Genomic DNA, 18,771 nt, shown 5'->3' on the forward strand with positions numbered 1-18,771 from the left:
GCCTGGCCCCAGGTGTGGCTAGTTACCCAATTAGTGTGGGTGTATTTAGTTCCCGGGTGGTGATCAGTCAGCGTGGGATCATTGCCGCTTGTCACGGTCACCACCGGAGTTCCGGCTGTCATTTTGATTTTGTATCTTTTCAGTTTGTTGTTTAGTTAGCATTAACCAGTACCCTGGTTAGTGTTTTCTGTAAAATAAAGCACGCCAGTCTCGCCCGCACTCCTGCTGTGGTTCTCCTTCCTCCCTGCATTTTGGGCCCTCCACTTCACACGCAGACAGACACCACGCCGCCCCGTGACCACACCGTAACATACAAAAAGTGGTCGTTTTTGTTTTGTTTGTTTTTTTCAAAATGAAAAGGCAAAATTATAAAGACAATAATTTGTTTACATTTTTGCTGTAAAAATAATAGTATCAAAAGAACGAAGTTGTATTTTTAACTGAAGATTTGAGTGAAGGTTTTGTTTATCTTAAATTATACATAAATCTAAACAAAATATAATGATATAATAAAATGCAAATGAGATTTTTTACGGTCGTGCATCGACAAACGACAGTCACTCGTTCAAGACTGTGGTTCTTCTTCTTGTGAGACGTCAAATGGCGGGTGGCAAATTAATTTAAGGCGAATTACTGCCACCTACCGATATCCACCTTACACGGCAAGGAAACCAATGTGCTGTAAATTAATGGTGGTCACTGGTCACGACTCCAGGATTTTATTACCTCAGGAGGCGAAAGGGGGGATTGACCTATAGATAAGGGGACTGAGAAAATAATTTAGAAATATATTTTACAATATCAAATAAACTGCTGGAGAGGCTACATAGTTTTGTGAGTCTCCTGTCATAACAATTTTCAGTCGCTAGAAGGCAGACTGTACACATAAAACTAAATCATTGCTGAAATAATGACCTCGCGGCTGAATTAAATGCTGCTCTTTTTTTATTATTTTTTTATAATTGACTACGTGTATTTCATGACTTGTTGTCGGCCAACAACATGGTTGTCAGTGTCCCGTAAAAAAGTGGGCTACCGTGAGAGGCATTTTTGCGCTAATGAACGTGCAAATGATGTTTTTCTCTCCTGACCTGAGCAGGAAATGATTAACCAGGCAGCTGCGGTTTGCAGTGTTACGCTGTTAAATATTAACCGTGTCCAACCCACATCGGCATAATTGAGGGACAAATTACTTGTACACATGCACGTTCAAATTGTAACGCGTAGTAGGTTATTAATAGAAAGAAAAAAAAAACGTTTGGTTGTTTGTTAGATTGCGTTTAGGTACAGATATGTAAAATATAATGTATAGTAAGACAGCCATAATATTACAAAAATAGACAAGTGTTTTTTTGTTTTTTGTTTTTGGGGGGGGGGGGGGGTTATTTAATGATTATTTTTTTACGTTTTGTTGCCAAGGGTTTCGTTGTTAATTGCTGTACTATGAGTTATTCTGAGGGAACAGCACATTTACAACATTGTTGTTGTTGTTGTTGTAATTTAATGACAAACTCACTCGATTGAGCTGATAAAGGTGTAAAGCTAACTAATATCAGTGCCTCACCAGCCATGAAACTCACCGCATTATTCCATACAGCCAAAGCACAAACCAAGCAGTTTATTATGCTGTTGCTATGGTAACTGGACAAGCTATCACTAGTTACCAACAACCCTCCTGGGGCCAGCAAATGAAAGGCTGTGCAGGTCCGAAACTAAATTAATCTCTGGCGCTGATTACATTAATTCACACAGCATTTTTATTATTATTATTACTAATTTTCTATTTTTTTGCAAGTGAGTGCTTGCGGTGCATCAGGTGGGGCGTGAACCAGGAAGTGTCTGACAACACTGTCGTACACCTGTCAGTCAACCTTTGTAAGTCTCTTTGTGGATGGAGACCAGTCACAATGAGAGAGAAAAAACAGGGTGTGTGTACGTGTGCGATAGCACAGGCAAAGCAGACAGAAAGCAATTCATATAAATAAAGTTTTATTTTCCTTTGAAAAAACGACTATGAATAATAAACAAATGGAATCGTTAAATACTGTACACAGCATACTGAACTCTCCCAGTGCATGTCTTCACCACAGCAGAGAAGTTTTTTAGACTTCATTTGTTGTTGTTTTTTCTGTTATTTCCTATAAGACATTTGAATACCTTTTAAGATTAAATAGTACCAGTGTATGATGTAAACATTTTTTTTCTCAGAGGGGGGTGTGAGTGTGACTTTTGAAGTCCAAGCAACATTGTGTTTGAGAGCAGAAACAAACAAACAAACAAAAACAAACATATATACTTCAATAATCGGTTGACCTTAGTTAACAGTTTTCCCCCAAAGTGAACACCGTGTTCTTCGATACGTCTGCTACATTTACAATATCATCCTCATGTGTCCATTGGATCATGCAAAAGCAATACAAAATCATATCATATATATATATATATATATATATATATATATATATATATATATATATATATATATATATATATATATATTTCTCTGTTGGCTGCCAGCAGCCAAAGTGTGTCAGGCCACACCCACTGCAATCATGTAAGGCAGGAATGCATGAGCAGAACAGGAAAGACTGTGTCCACGCGCTGGAGGTAAACCCTGAGCACTCGTTCTCTTGCAAAGACCATCTCCATTTTCACAGAGATCCTCCTAACTTCACTCGCATGCACACACAACGAACCCCACACATCTGTCGTCGTTTTGGTTTACCAAGGAGTATTAGGGCGACAATGGAATGGGGAAAAAACAACAACATGACAATGTCCTATTTTTAAGATTAAAAAAAAAAAAGTGGTGGTGGGGTGGGGGCATTAATCACTTTACTATATTTTAAGAATAATATTTTTTTTAAGTAAAAAAAAAAAAAAAAAGTAAAAAATACTATAAAGAGCATAAAGTCTTGTTTTTATGAGAAAAAAAGTTTTAAAAAATAATCAAGAAAAAAATTCATGATATTGGATCAGTGTCCTTTTTTTTAAGGGAAAAAAAGTTTTTAATTTTTTTTTAATCACACTATATTCGAGAATTATTTTTAAAAATTAAAAATTTCAAAGAAATGTTTTTTTAGACAAAAATTTGTAATATTAAAAGATTAAATCCCGATTTCTTCCAATACTAAAATACTGATAAAACGTATTAACACAATTAAAATGAAAATCGCAAGTATAAAGTTGTATTTTTTTCCAAAATGAAAAAAAGGATATCAAAAGAGTTATTACTTTTGATAATTTTTTTGTATTAAAGGGAATTTAAAAAAAAATCTTCATAAATCTTTTCTTGTGATATTATGATGTTTGTTCATTAAAAAAAAAAAAAATATATATATATATATATATATATATATATATATATATACATACACACTTTCTTCTCATAGCAGTCAACTTTATTCTAACTAAATATGAATTTATTCTGGTATTATAATATTTGGAACTGTACTACTTTATTTCTTACGTCTTAATTAGTTTTTCTTTTCCATGTTGACCTAATACTCCTTTGTAGTTAAGAAAGAAAGAAAAAAAGATCATCCCCCAAAAAGTGGACAATGTGAAATGGAGGATTCGTATCGAGGGAGGTAGCAAATGTGTTCCAAACAATGACTCACAGCTTGACCACTAAATATATATATAAAAAAAAAGAAAAGATTTTCAGTAATAATACATTCACTAAAGCTGGGCATACACTGCACAAAGCGTTAGTTTGAAATTGTAACTTTCACACCGAGCTAATCGCCCGCGATAGAACGTCAACGCAAATGATTGAAACGCCCGCTTTAGTCCTGCGGGTGTCAGTAGAGCGCTTCCAAACTGTCGCCGACTGTCAAAACAAATCAAGAAAAGGCATTTTCTGCCGTAGTGGGCTAGGAATGCTAATGCTAAAAACAATGCTAGGAACACAGCAATGCGCTTCTCTTAACTGTGCCTTCATTTTACAGTGCATGTCCAGCTTCAAGGCGACGTTCTCTGTGCAACCTCCAAAAGCAAAAAAAAATAAATATATATTTTTTAAAGCAGTAACAAGTACGGTCTCAGGAAAAAGACTCACTCACAACAGACACTGGCTGTTCGCACCGGGATTTTTCCGTCCATGGAATGGGTGAACGGAGTCAACTCTGACAATTTTTCGCCTTTTGGAGGCAAGTATCAGAGCCATAAAGGTGACAATGTGCAGGAGATATTAAAAGTCTACACACCCTATTCAGATTCTTAAGCTAAATAATTTCTTCATCAGAGTGGAGGGAGTTCGAAATAGCAGTCAGTGTCGGCACAAAAATGTTAAGGCTTCTACTCGAAGCAAAAACATAAAAAAAATACAGTAAAAGCTACTAAAATCTTTTACCTTTATTTGGGGAATTAACAGAGGCACTTTTAAATGTGCACTGACTCCCGTTTAACATCAGTTTGAATGTGATTGGGTCATTTGTTAACACAGCCACATCTCCAGTTATGAGAGGGTGTGCACACTTATGCAAACACATTAGTTCAGTTGATTTGTATTTCCTTACTTGCGTTGTACAGGTCATAGGCCACAGTTTTGAAATTATTTATCTCACTAATTTTTATTTTTAATTTTAAAAAATCTAGCAATTTGAACTGGGGTGTGTAGACTTTTTATATCTGCTGTTAATGGTGTACGCCAGATTGGCGGGACAGGGTGGTGCAAAGATTTAACAACTTACACTCGCACCCGACAACCATTTTGTACGTAAAAGTGCACACACAGTTGTGGCAAAATATCTCGCGTTTGCTAGGTTGCGCGCGGAAAAACGAACAAACCAAAAAAATTAATAAAACAAATGTTGCATTTTGATGCCTTCTTAAAATACTCGCCCAAGACATTTTTTTCCGATTTTTCAGGAAACACAAATAAAATTAACCATTTGCATGATGAGGAGATAATTTAGGCAAAAAAAAAAAAAAATTGCAAAAAATGACTTAGGCCATTATTTTAAGAGGGTGACGATATGAACCTGCACGGAGAATTCTGTTACAGATCTGTTTTTGAGGCTACAGAAGCTGCACTTGACTTTCACGTTAAGCTACGAGCAAGTTGGGAAAAACAACAAAAACAAAACATCTTGTGATGTATGCATTATTTAAAAAAAAAAATATGAAGATAATCATTCCCTCACATACAGTAGATACTCGAGTGCTAAAATCCTTCATTTGACACTAAAATTAATTCTGATTTTAGGGATGGGCGGAATTGTCTTGACCGACAATGGGGTGGAGGGAAAAATAAATTATATATATACATATATATAAATGTCAAATAAATAGATGTTCTGAACTCCTATTTCCATGCCAGTGTCATATTGCGTGGATCAGTGCAGAGACGATGATAGTGAGTTTGGCCAAAGCCATATGTCATGTGACCAGCAGTGACCAGCAATCAAGCCGTGATTGGTCACGCGGTGATTGGTCAACTGCTGGTCAAATGACATACGGACGCCATCTTGTTACCCTGGCCATACTCTCTATATACTGGACCAGTGATGACAAGGGCTCCCTCTAGTGGTATAGAAATGAATCACTGAATTAAACAGTTTTTTTGTTAATTATATTTAACTTTTGAGTGCAATTCATTTGCATATTTGTTTTATAACTATTTGGAATATTTAGGTACGATTTTTATGTATGTTTAATACATTTTAATATATATTTTTTTAAATATAATTTAGCACAGAGTTAAAGAATTGTGCATGATGTTTTAGTGGCTAAAAATAAAAAAATTAAATGTACTTTTTTAGAAGTAAAACCTGCCTTGTTTTTAATTAATTATTATACCGTTGATGATTCATTTAACCAAACTGACATGATTAATTCAACCTGATTGATCGATTAGTATGCCCATCCCTAGTAAGTGTCACATGTTTACATTACTGACCTTTTGTCCCGGGTTGAGATAAAAAGCAGCATTACCAAAAAACTAAACATAAATCCCCAACATTACAAACACAAAACACTGAAAATGAGAGGTTCAAGACCCGCTTGCACCTTCCGGATTGTAAGAAAAATCCAAATGTCCAAGTTGCAATTGAACGCAACGTCAGCAGTAAGTGGATCGAGTGCACGCGTACCCTGTGTCCTTCAATACCTAACGGGTTCGAAACTAAAAAGCAGCACTTGGAAGCGTGGCGAGGATCCTCAAACTAGATCCACGGGCGCTTTCCGCCTGGTGTGGCAGTCCCATTCCGAGTCCGGGCTGTCCAAGGCCCGCAGGAATTTTTCCACGGACTTGGAGTCCACGAATGTGGGTCGGTGAGGCAGAAGGTAGTAATGAGTGCTGCTGGCCTTTTTGCCCTCATTGTCCACGATGGGCAGGATGCAAGGCGAGCCCTCGCTGTTTTGTCTCTGTAAACCCCGACTGACGTATTTGGGGTCCGGTGCGAAGCTTTGGGTGGTGGGCATCACGCCGTTGATGTACGTCGGGAGGCTCTTGGGGCTGGGGGTGCGGTCGCTGCCCAAGGACAAGGGGTCCCGAGGGGGCAGCTTTGGCGGTTTGTCCTCGTCGCTGTAGGACACCTCTGCTGACCAGCGGCGGGTGTCTGACAGAAAGGGTGCGAAAAAATGGGAAGAGGTGAGTTTTAGGTGCGCCGTGAGTGTGCGTGTCAGTAACTTGCACTAACAACTCATGCAAAACTTAGCTCCACCCCAGGGTTATTATAGTTTTGGTATTTTTATTGTTAGTTTTTATTTCGTTTTGGGTTTTAGTGTTTTACATTTGGTTAGTTTTAATTCGTTTTCAGGGCAGTTCAGTTAGTTTTTATTAGTTTTAGTTACTTAAAAAATGCTTAGTTTTAGTATTCGTTCTTGTAAAAAAAATAATAAAAAAGGTATTACTTGTGTGCAAGATTTAATAAATGCCATGTAAAAAAATAAAAAATAAAAAATAAAAAAAAAGGGAATGCACTTTTTACCTAGCGTTGCGTTTCGGCTAAATTTAATGAAAAAGTAGGCAAGGCGAGCCATTGGAGCCTAAAGTCAAACATGCGAAATTGTCGCCTAGGAGCGACGTCATCTGAAGGTGCTATTGGCTATTGCTAGATGACATCACATGCAGCACACTTTCAAACATCTTTATTCCGGTAAATTTGAATGTATTATTATTATTATATTTTATTATATTATATTAAAATTCATATTTACAATTATTTAAATAAAATCAAAATCAAATATTATATAAAAATATATAGTATATAAAATATAAACATATAGAGCATAAAAATTGGTACTATGTAAAATCTAACTGAATCTCAAATCAATTCAATTGAATCCTGCATCGTATCGGATGCCTGTGAATCAAATCAAACCAATTCTGGAAATCTGAATCAATACCCAGCCCTAATTTAGACAAGTCTTTGGTAGCATCTTGTGGAATTTTAGAGTGTTTTCTAAAAGGAGCACAAAAGACACAAATGGATCAATTCTAAGGATGATCAGCCACTAACCCTGATAACCGATCACCGATCTGATCATAAAATGGAGCAAAATGTCTGTTTAAAATTTTTTTATTGACTGCATATGTTATTTATTTATTTATTTAAGAGTGGACAGTGCATATAAATGAACATGTATGTAATATGCCAGATTATAGCCGTTGTCTTGTTTCCATTTGTAGTCCCTTGGCAGGTTGATGTAACAATTTCAAAATTGGTAAGTGGCTGCAGAAAAAACATTCATGGAGGCCTGCCACGGAATTCTTGTGCCTACAAACTCATCAGTTTACAGGAGAAATAAAAAAAAACGTGTTTTTTTTAACGTCAGCCAGTCACAAAATATCGGCCGATCAGATCGGTGTAAAGTCAAGTGACTTTGTGAATACTGCGAATATGTGGGGCTAGATCTTAAAAATGTTTTGGGTTTTGATTAACACCGTCACATCTATTAACTGAAGACTAGTAGATTGTCCTAAGGTATGAATGCGATTGTAAAGGGTTGTTTGTCTATCCGGCACGTGCCCAGAAACAGTATAGAAGATGGTTGAATGGGTGATGATGAAAGACGGGAAATATAAAGTATAGTTTTCACCAAAATGATTTCTCATGACATCGCGTGATTGTAATTCCAATCGAGTCACTCCAGGACTTCAGGAAATGTCACTGGCAAAACGTCAACTTCACCCAAAAAAAAAGAAAAAACTATTTTTGAACGAGATCCAATTCAAATACGACCTGTGTTCTTTTATGCACAGCAAGATAAACATCTTATAGAATTGTGCTTGTCGTTTGCATTCCTTGAGACGTTTCCAACCACTCACATCATTATATAAATTAACCGAACACTGGCCCTAATCCTCTTCCATAGAAAAGCAAATGTGTGAATACTAATAATGTTGAATGATTACCTCTCTGATAGTATGCGGGATCTGCCGTCTTGGTTGTCCGTGGCGGGATCGGCGGAGGAAGCTCCGTTCTGTGATCCGCGTTGAAGGCCGAGCGATTGAGGCGCAGTAGGCAAGGCTTGTTTAAGGATCCGGCCGGTCCCGAGTGAGAACGGTGTAGTCTCCTCTGAGTTTTGTCCCGCTGACGATGGCAGGCCGCCGGGGGTTCCTGACGCCGATGCTCCTGCGCGTCCTTCTGCTGCGGCGGATGCACAGGAAGCTGCTGAGTTTGAGGCTGCCTCGGGCTTTGCGGTCCTAAAGGCCCGTCGTAGTACGCGTGGTTAATCTGTCCGCAGTCCCTGAGGCTCCTCCGACTGGGAAGTCCGGTCCGAAAGGGAGAAGGTTTGGAACACTGATGAGACACCAGGCAGCGGCTCTCGTCCGTGCCGGTGAAGAACTCCACCTCGTTGTCCATGGCCTGCTCGGACGAGATGTCGCTGTGCGGCGGGATGGGCGGCAGGGGCTTGGAGCACCTGTCCGGCGTCTGCGGCGGACTGCCGCACTCGTACACGGAGAGCCGTTGGAATGAGGGGACCACCTGGTCGTCATCGGACGGACTCGGCGGGGATGGTTCGGCGCTGCAGGACAGGGCGAGGTGGGAGGGCCGGGACTTCTTGGGAGGTAATTTCAGGGTGCTGGATCTGTGTTTATGTCCTGGCAGAAGAGCCACAATGACACGTTAGAAGGTTAGTCATGGAAACGCAGACACGCACGGCAATACGATCTGAAAAGGCCGCGCAATTGCAGGACAAAATGAACAAGCAAACCAGCAATATAAGACAACAAAGGACTACGAAGGAGTGGTAAGGGGTATTGAGGCTCATTGAAATGTTCAAAAAGAGGAAAGGAGCAAATATTAAACACATTTTAAAGAGGATAATCTTTCAATAAAATAATTTCAAGCTCGAAATAGGCCGATATGATTTTTTCAGGCCTATTAACAACAATACAGATGATTAGTTAATTGACTCAAACTGAACTGAACTCGAACCCCATCTCACATGCTACTGCCACTTATAGTTCAAATGCAACCCAGATTTGAATGACTACGTGTGTGTGTGTGGGGGGGGGGGAATAGTGTCATCGTCAATTTCGTCAAACAATGGAAAACTGAAATACCGATTTTTTGAATTGTGAGGTCTTGTTACAAATGTACAAAAGCGGATACAAAAAAAAAAAACATTGTGCTCCACGTTCTCCGCTGCACACTGAAAAAAATCTCTTCAATCATTGTGGTTGTAGTTTGCATTCCTCGAGGTGTTTCTAAGTAATTGTGTCACTAAATAAGGTCACCAAAATATTAAAAGCAAACCTACAACCACAATCATAATACTCACGTTGTTTTTAATGACTACCTTTCTGATACTGTGGGCATTCATACCTTTGTTTTTGACACATCCCTTAGATGTCATTAGATTGTACCTGCAGCCAGTCAATTTCAATGTTGACAATTTTCCAAAAACCAAGTATGGTGAGCCAATGACAAAATAAAAGCAAAGAAGCTTTTATGTTACACAGGGCAGAAAGGATGCATTTAGGGCTGGGGTAAAAAGTCAACCGAGTCGGATAAGTTGACTTTAAGAATAGGTTGGCTAAAATTTGATGCCTCGAAGCTCCGCCAGAATCATGTTTGGGCCATGCATGTTTTATACACAAACTTTTTTGTTTCTTTGTTTGTTTGTTTTGCAGACAAATGGCGGTCTGCGATCAGATCTTTATTTCTTCTGTTAGTGCACCATCTAGTGGCCGAATGGCAGATGTTATTTGTCTGTTTAAAAACACTCACTAACTTAGTACTGTACTTAGTTTTTTTGTCTTAATTAAAGACAATACAGCACATTAAGCTTTCCCAAAACACAGAAAAGTTCGTTCTGAACGTCTTAAAAAGCACTTGGGCTGATTTATTCCAAAATATAACCCGCCACTCGGTTTTAGGTGTTCATCACGTAACCAGTAGAGGGCAGTCATTACACTATTACATGTGTAATGTTCATATAATGATGTGTACGTGAACTAAATGGCAGTTAGTGTTTGTTTACCTGAAGTGGTCATCGTTAGCGCGCTAATGCTAATCGCGATTGCTAACCGTTTAGCATGGGCTAATTTTGTTGGTGTTAATGCATATGAGAAGATAATAATTATGAACACTTATATCCACTCAATTCAACTTGCGTCCAACTTTAGTGGATTAACAAAACGAAGAAAAAAAATCCAATAGTGACAGCACGAGATGCAGTAGACCAAGGATGACTCTTACTCTCGTAACTTAGCGATGGCGGACTCTTGGGCTGGCCATGAGAGCTGTGATCTGGGTGCGCAGATTTCATAGTGAAGTAGAAGCTGTCAAAGATTAAAAAAAAAACGATTACTACCGCCGCACTTCAACCACATAACATTCCGTCCTCTCCCGGTGTACTCACTTGTCCAGGTCGTGGGTATAGCTCCACGATGACTTGGATCCAGCCATGCTGTGACAGTAGCTGCCCCGCAGGAAGGGGTGTTCTACGGGAAAAGATGTCTCCTGGGCAGTCAGGCCCACTGTGGACATGCTCCAGGCACACTCGGGTCGCATCAAAGCCAGGAAACACTTGTATCGTCGGCCCGGCTGGCTGCCTCTGTCGTACCTGCAACGGGGCCATACATAAATTACGGAGGAAAGAATGAAACCTGAATGCAAAAGCAGGTGCAGTGTAGCGCAGGAAAGACATGTTTGGATAGAAAGCAAATCCACACATCGGAAAAATGGAGTCACATTGACCAGAATAGTTTACAAGTTACTTAAGAAATAAAAAAAAAAGCCTTCAGTAACTATTTGTACAAATGTTCAAACGTTTTCATAGCTGTTGAGTAATAGACGACAGTTTTCTGCCCCGATCCCTGGAGAGAGCATTTTAAAAGTAGCTAGCGCTTCCGTTGCTGCAATCCAGCCGGGCTTGACGTGCTTGAAGAGGAAGGGGCTCCTCCTGTTACCAGAACAGCACCTGATGTTGCAACAACTCCTCATGTCAAATGACCTGAATGTTTGTGTCATGTCAAGTATGTGTCAGGGCTGAGTAAACTATGGCTACAATATTGAATGGGGAAGGAGACCCGAGCGGCGTATTGATTTTGTCCCCCTGCCTTTCAATGGGGGTCAGAAATACACCGGAGGCCAAAATCCAGATGCGCTTTGACCGGATTAACCTGTTTAGTATTTCACCATCGATAAAGAAATAGCGCAGGTGGCTTTTTTGGCGGATGTGTTTATGTTTATATGGCATCACCTGTGCAGTGTCCACAGACGAGCAGTCCTCCTCATAATGTCGGAGTGATGAGTGAGGATAACCCCCCCCCCCCCGCCCCCCGCCTCCTTGTAAAAACTCATTCCTTGTCTCCTGTGAGGCATATTTATGCGCAGCAACGGCAGCTGCTAGGAAACAAAGCCCTAAAACAACAGGAAGCACGGGGGCATCGGTAGGAGCCAAACTGCACCAACGAGGCATGCCTTCGCCATCCAGCCCTGGCTGTCCCCCGGGCCCGCTGACTAGGTTCGGCGGGCCAGGGGGGAGGAAGGGGGGGGGAGCAATATGATCCTTGATAATGAACCCCAGGGGCTTGTGCTTCCTCTTGCAACAGGTGCAAAGACAGTTCATCCTGGCACTCAACCACCGAAGCACTTACAGGCAAGCGGGATTAAAACAAATGACACGCGGCCATGCAAGAGTGTGGAAACACTTAATTCGGATCATTGGGCGAGAGAATGGCGTTACGTGGAGTCCATTTGTGTCCTTCAAGTTACAATTTGCCATTCTATATAGTCCAAATTAAGGTCTGATTATGAAACTCTAAAAGGTACGCTTGACAAAGTCTACACTGGTCAGTCCCCACCATAAGGCTGGAAGTCTTTTTTCATAACATAAACCTTGCCAAAATGTGCCATTCATCCATGAGGTCAGTGGTTTGGTAAAATAATGGTTACCAAACAACAACCTCTGGTGCTCGTTTAAGGACCACGGCAACATTTTCATGTGCACCCTTGCCTATAAACTATATAAACAATCCTACTGCAACACATTCTCTACAGCGCCTTTTCCAAGGAGCAAAAACATACATTGAGAAGAAACAGGGGTTTGAGTACTGCTAAAATGATTTATTTTCGGCTCATGAAATTAAAAATATAAAAAGGGTCTATAATAAAATATATAGTCGAGAAATAGGGGGTTCGCAGACTACATTGGCAGCTAAAACTAACATTATGTACCACCATATTAGTGGGTATAGGCTACATACATTACCAACATACACCGTTTTGAGGTGATGAAAAGCACACAATGAAGAATACTTCAACATGCTGCATTTAGTGCCTATATACTTTTTTTTCTCCATTTGATTGTGGTCTACAAATGTTTTACATGCACAGATTTACTGTAATTTACTACTGGATAAATATAGATTAGTGACAAACTGGAGTCACATACAAATTAGAAAACAGAACGCCATCGTACACCAGAGACACCCTGGAAGTCGGAGTTCTAGGAGTCCATTTGTGACACTCAATCAATCAGACTGCATCACTCCATTAAAGACTAATGTAACTGTTTCTACTTTCCCCGGGGCTAAACATGGACAGGTGCATTGCCAAGTTGTAAAAACATTTTTTTTTTCAGATACAAAAGCAGACCCTATTGGGGATGTACCCCCGCAGCATGCCCCATACCCAAAAAGGATGGTGGAAAACCCTTTAGAAAGAAAGAGAGAAAGAGAGAAAGAGAGAAAGAAAGAAAGAAAGAAAGAAAGAGAGAAAGAGAGAAAGAAAGAAAGGGAGTTGCCGCCCCCGCTGCACGACAACCCTGCAGCGGTTTCCGAGCAACCATACCCGCTTTACCTGTGCTGCAAGCACGCAGCAGCGCACACCCCCTCACTTTACCGGATTGAGACAATCGCGGTGAAAAGCCCTCTAGCAGCGGGGCTGAGTCACGCCACGGAACACAACACGCGTACACGCACACGCACACGACGAGGATGCACAATCGGCATACATCAAATAGTAAGGAAATATAAACAGCACGTACAAGGATGCTTGCAGCAGGGTTTGAGGAGCATCAATTGCCAAACTATAACTAGTCAATAACAAGAGCATGCCTATATAGCTGTTGTAATGTATCTCTCATATTGTTGTATTTATTGTATTATTTTAAAGCTGTTTGTTGTAGTGGCTTGGACGGACGCTCGTGGTTGATAATCCCGACCTGTCCCAAAATTTGACAGCGAATAAGAACCTAAAAAGCGGGATTTAACGTGAACACCCCGCACAAGATGCATCACTCAATGACGCCTGACATCAACACACGCACACGAACATGGTGAGACAAACAAAGTCGCAAGCACTTCACACGACTCAAACTGCAGCACTCACCAAGAAAAACTCCTCCAAGATCCCCTCCCCAAAAAAAGCGCCTTTTTTGTAACGCTCCAATAAAAAACTCCTTTTCAGGCTCCTAAAACGGCTCCGGTTTGTTTGCAAACGTACAGATACTTTGGAGTTAACATCGGGAACCAGCAGACGCCTACGAATGGCTGACACGCTCCCCCCCCCCACCCTTGTACAATGTGACACTTTTGGATAAAGTGTTGAATGGGAGCGAGCTGACGTCTTATAGGCTGCAGGGCAGGAGTCCCGGCGAAAAGACGCCCAGGCCCTCCCCAAAGGCGCACGCTCGCTCTTAAAGGCGCACACGTCCTTTTTATTTATTTGTTGGGAGCACACAGCCAGGCGCCAAATTATGCAAGTGGCTGCTGAAAACGTGCAGTTGACATTGTTGTTGTATTATAAGCAGCCAGGGCTTAAGTAAGAGTACTGTTACTTTAGAATAGTTTGAATAAGGGGGGGGGGGGGGTCATCCTATAAATAATTCCACCCGTGTAGTGAAAACACTGCGGAGTGAGAAACGTCTGAGCCTAAAATAGTCTAAAAAATAAACTAGGACTATGCAAATTCTAATATTGTTCAACAATATACCACTAAATAATATAAACTATAGTAAATCCAGTCACAAGAAGTACTGCAGTCTTTAATTAACTTTCTTTGTTTACACATGACAACCACCGCAACATGGGCACCAATCATAGGTTACGAATTATAAATATAATTTGTTTATACTAAACATCAGCATTCACTCACATTCATCATCAATGGTGACAAAGGTGTTCTGATCAGGGTGTGAGTGACATTGGCTGATGCTGATTCCAATCACATGCATTTGCTGCATGTTTTAGAGCTTCTCACTAACAAATTATTTAAATAATCGATTAATCTGTCAATTATTTATTTTGACTTATTAATAAAACAATTAGTTTAAAGAATTCTATCCAAATTTCAATCCCTTTAGTATAGAAAATCAGGACATTATTTCAAACAGTTTATTTATTTACTAACATATTCAGTTACTGGTTTGGTTTGTATCATGTTGTAATGCGCGGTGGCTGATCGGCCATGGATGGCGCAGCGGGACCGCAAAACAAAACAAAACGGGAGAGGAACAAAAGGACTGGCAGTCCACGGAGTCACTTTATTAAGAAGAAAGGACAAAAACAATGGGCTTGGCGCCACCACGCGTTACAATAGCCGTAGGCTTCCATGGCATCAAAAAATATTCACCGGAAAAAACAAAAAAGCACTACACATGCACACAAAAACAAAGTAGCGCCACCCCATGGCGCGGTGCCACACTGCGGCTTGTTACAACGTGCCGTGTTAAAGAAAGGGGACGCCATTTTTTTTTAGTTCGGCAGTGCAAGGCATACATAAACAAATAAATAAATATACAACTATGTAAATATATATGTATATAAATATATATAATATTTATGTATACTGTATTTCATAAATTAATATGAATGCTTCAAAGAATATTTTGATTACTGAATTATATATATTTTTTAATTCTAAAAATGTACTGACATTCCAACAGTGCACATAAACACATGCGTGCACACATACACGTATTTATTAATTTTTTTAAATAAAGGTAAACTTTGTAGTGCCACTGGACATTTTCATGTGAAGACATATTTCCAATGACCAACAAAGAAACAAATAAAAACAAATGGTTAAAAATATCACTCACCATTATCTACGCTCCAACAAGCATATTCTGATAAGCTGTGTCACACCCTGGTCCCGTAAAGTGTTATGGCGTTTGTTATTCTATGATGAATAAAGTTTTCGTTTAGTACACAATTGTTGTTTACGCACCATTGGACGTAATATTCTGGAAATGAAGCTTCACTTTGTGTTGCTGCCTTTGTTCCCCGCTACTGGTATGAATCTATTAAGGCTAGCGGTGATCGGCGTTAGCTAAAAGCTAACCCCTTGAGGCTAACGTCAGACTCGCTTGCTAGCTTCCACTGCACATGCTGTCAGCACTGCGTTGCTGGAGCCTACCGTCAAAATGACACCGCGGCTGTTTTCAACCTGTTTGAGCATTTATGTGACCCATGATTTTTGTAAATAGCAAACAATCAGTGTTACGGGCGTAACGATTTAGTTCACTGATTTCCGGAACAAAGTACAGAAAATCCGTAACAGTTGGCAGCTGTGTGAGTAGTTTTTACGAAGTGCACCAAGAGCCAAGAGCTTAACTAAATGTGTGAAAGAAAAAGGATGCAGCAAAGCAGCTGTGTGACTCACGGGCTGTAAGGTTGTTCTCCCCTTTTTGTATAACACATCCTTGTATCTTAACAATAGCAGATTTCAGCTTTAAAACATCTTCCCTAACCAGATCAAAAGAGAACAATAAAAATTAATAGGCGCCACATTTAGATTTGTTTTACCTTTATCGACGCTACATTAACCATGAATAACTAGAATGGCACTCAGAAGTGCGGCGTACACCGTCGGCGACTTCCTGGTTCATAGAGTCTGGATGAACAGATGGGCAGTGCCAATAATAACATGTTTTACTCAGAGATCCAGCAATTATCTGCCTTTGTATTTTACAAAGTCACACAGCATCAGATAGATAAGGCCAGTGTCAGGTTCCGGTGTGACGTATAAAGCACTGGAGGAGGGACAGTGAAAATTGGGCGGGGGGTGGGTGTTTTTTTTTTCCGTTGAGTATTAGCTGTTAAACTTCGCACCACTTTCACGACATTGTGGTAAAGCCTTGTAGTTACACAGACAGAAAACTGGCTCTGGTACTGCTCCTTAAGGTGGAACACTATCTCACCATTCAGTGTCGTTTTTTACAGAAAATGGTGGGAAGTTTATGAATTTACATTTTCACACAATATTCACCTAATTACGCAAATTACTCACATGATAGGACATTGCGCCATTCACATTCATACATCTCTCAACAAAGCTTTTCCTCCACTGAGCGATACATAACTTTTCCCTCCAACACGACTTTGCTACAATGAAAACAACCACAAGAGAACACAATTATTGTACCTGCACACATGCAGTGTGCTGCCAGCTGCACAAAGCCTACATTGTTTTGCTGCACAGCTTATCTGATCGCCCCGAGCCTTTTTTTTTTCTTCTAGCTGATCCTGTTTGCTATTGGCCTAATTTAATGTTAAACCAGACCATATTTGCATTAATAGGATGAATAAAGTAGCAGACTGAGTTCAAGCAGTAAAGACTGCGTCCAAGCACTTTTTTTTTCCTGTGTTTCAAATGTTTCGGCTACGTTTAGTCTTAAAATGTGAGTGAGCGCACACATGAAGAAAAAAAAAAAATCAAAATGTGACATTGAAATACGCCACCTTCACTTCAGCTTAATTTTTGGTTTCATTTGATCTGTATGACGAGTGACAATATAGACTGCTACAATATTAGCCGGCTGGCTAGCTGCCATGTGCTTTGTCAAAAGGTCGCGTGGTATACAGTATGTTTGTATGTTACTTTTTAACATTATAAACTACAGGAATTTTAGTTAACAATTGACTGCCGACAAGTCAAGGGTGTACCCCAACTCACACCCAAGTCAGCTGGGATAGGCTGTGACCGCAGTCAAGAATAAGCAGTACAGAAAATATGTATTTATTAATTTACAGTCAAATAAAATATTGCCTGTGCATTCAATAAAGATTTTCAAGATGAAGACACTTTTGTCAATAGTATCTTCAGCTTGATCCCATACTGTCAGTTTACAGTCGTGCAGCCTACTTAGTAGTGAAGCGGTGGTTTATTAACTCTGTCGCCCTTACGGAACTGGGCTAAACAAACCTGTGCAGTGACATGCGGGCTAACCAAACACATCCAAACAATAGCGACAATCGCCTCATGTGTTGAATCAATAGCGGCCCAAAGCAGAGGTGTGCATGCGTTGAGAGAACAGAGTGTTCTTGTGTCTAAGTTTGTAAATGCTTTACAGCTTGGGAACAGGGGGGGGGGGGGGGGGTCCTAAACCCCAAAGGCTTATCATTACATTGAGGGCCCTGACATGGACCCTTTCTAATTTTGAGCACATTTCTGGGACTCGTCGGGGGCCACAAATATCGTGCACTGTAGCCTAGTAGTAAATTTTAAACTTAAGTGTAGACCGATATTGTTTTTTCAGGGCCAATACTGATGTCAATTATTAGTTGTCAAGGAGGCCGATAACCGATATTTGGAGCCGATATTCATTTCCAGTAAAAAAATAAAAATAAAAAGAAGGGGGGTGGGGGCGTCAAGAATTTTAAAAATACAAATGCAATCTTGATTTTGTTGTAATGTCTTAAAGCATGAATTCTTATTGAACAATGTTTCAGACGTTTCAAAATGTAGAAGTTTTTATTTTTTGTCTTAAGACAATAGACATCCTTTTAAATTTCTAACAAAATGTTCAGGAAACTCAACAAGTACTTGAAATCTTAGGACTTTCACATTTCTTTGTTTTAATGTCAAAGAAAAAAAAGTTAACTGAAAATTTAAATAAATAGTTCCCTGATATTAAAATGGTTTTAGATTTGACCTTTTATCAGCTGTCAGCTTTTTTTTTTTTATATCAAATGAAATAGGATTAAAACAGTTTGTTCATGTTATCGCGACATATTCCAGGACAAGTTGTGAGGTATGTCAGCTTGGCGCTCGTTTTTCACCCCGCCCCCCTGACACACACACACACACACACACACACACACACACACACACACACACACACACACACACACACCACACACACACACACACACACACACACACACACACACACACACACACACACACACACACACGCACGCACGCACGCACGCACACACACACACACACACACACACGCCTGCGTCATGGTGCACCACTCACAGGAAGCACCTTATAAAGCGACGGGGAGGGAGTGCGAGATGGCACATGAAGGAACACTAAAGGAGCTTCTTGATCATTGTGACTCACACACAACCTCCTTCAC

The 18,771-nt window shown here is 40.1% G+C and overlaps 1 protein-coding gene across 1 annotated transcript; it reads right to left on the bottom strand.

Annotated features, from left to right (window-relative positions):
- Window positions 1-1,972: 1,972 nt before the first annotated feature.
- errfi1a (ERBB receptor feedback inhibitor 1a) lies at window positions 1,973-14,000 on the bottom strand. The gene is made up of 5 exons (XM_086086092.1): window positions 13,794-14,000; window positions 10,819-11,022; window positions 10,656-10,738; window positions 8,363-9,052; window positions 1,973-6,563 (listed from the first exon to the last, which is right to left on the bottom strand). Exons 2-5 carry the CDS (start codon window positions 10,968-10,970, stop codon window positions 6,163-6,165), a joined length of 1,326 nt encoding a protein of 441 aa, XP_085942218.1. The 5' UTR covers window positions 10,971-11,022; window positions 13,794-14,000; the 3' UTR covers window positions 1,973-6,162.
- Window positions 14,001-18,771: the final 4,771 nt, after the last annotated feature.

The sequence above is a fragment of the Leptonotus elevatus genome, chromosome 10 (genome assembly GCF_054856555.1).
Source record: "Leptonotus elevatus isolate MCC_2025b chromosome 10, RoL_Lele_1.0, whole genome shotgun sequence".
Lineage (NCBI taxonomy): Eukaryota > Metazoa > Chordata > Actinopteri > Syngnathiformes > Syngnathidae > Leptonotus > Leptonotus elevatus.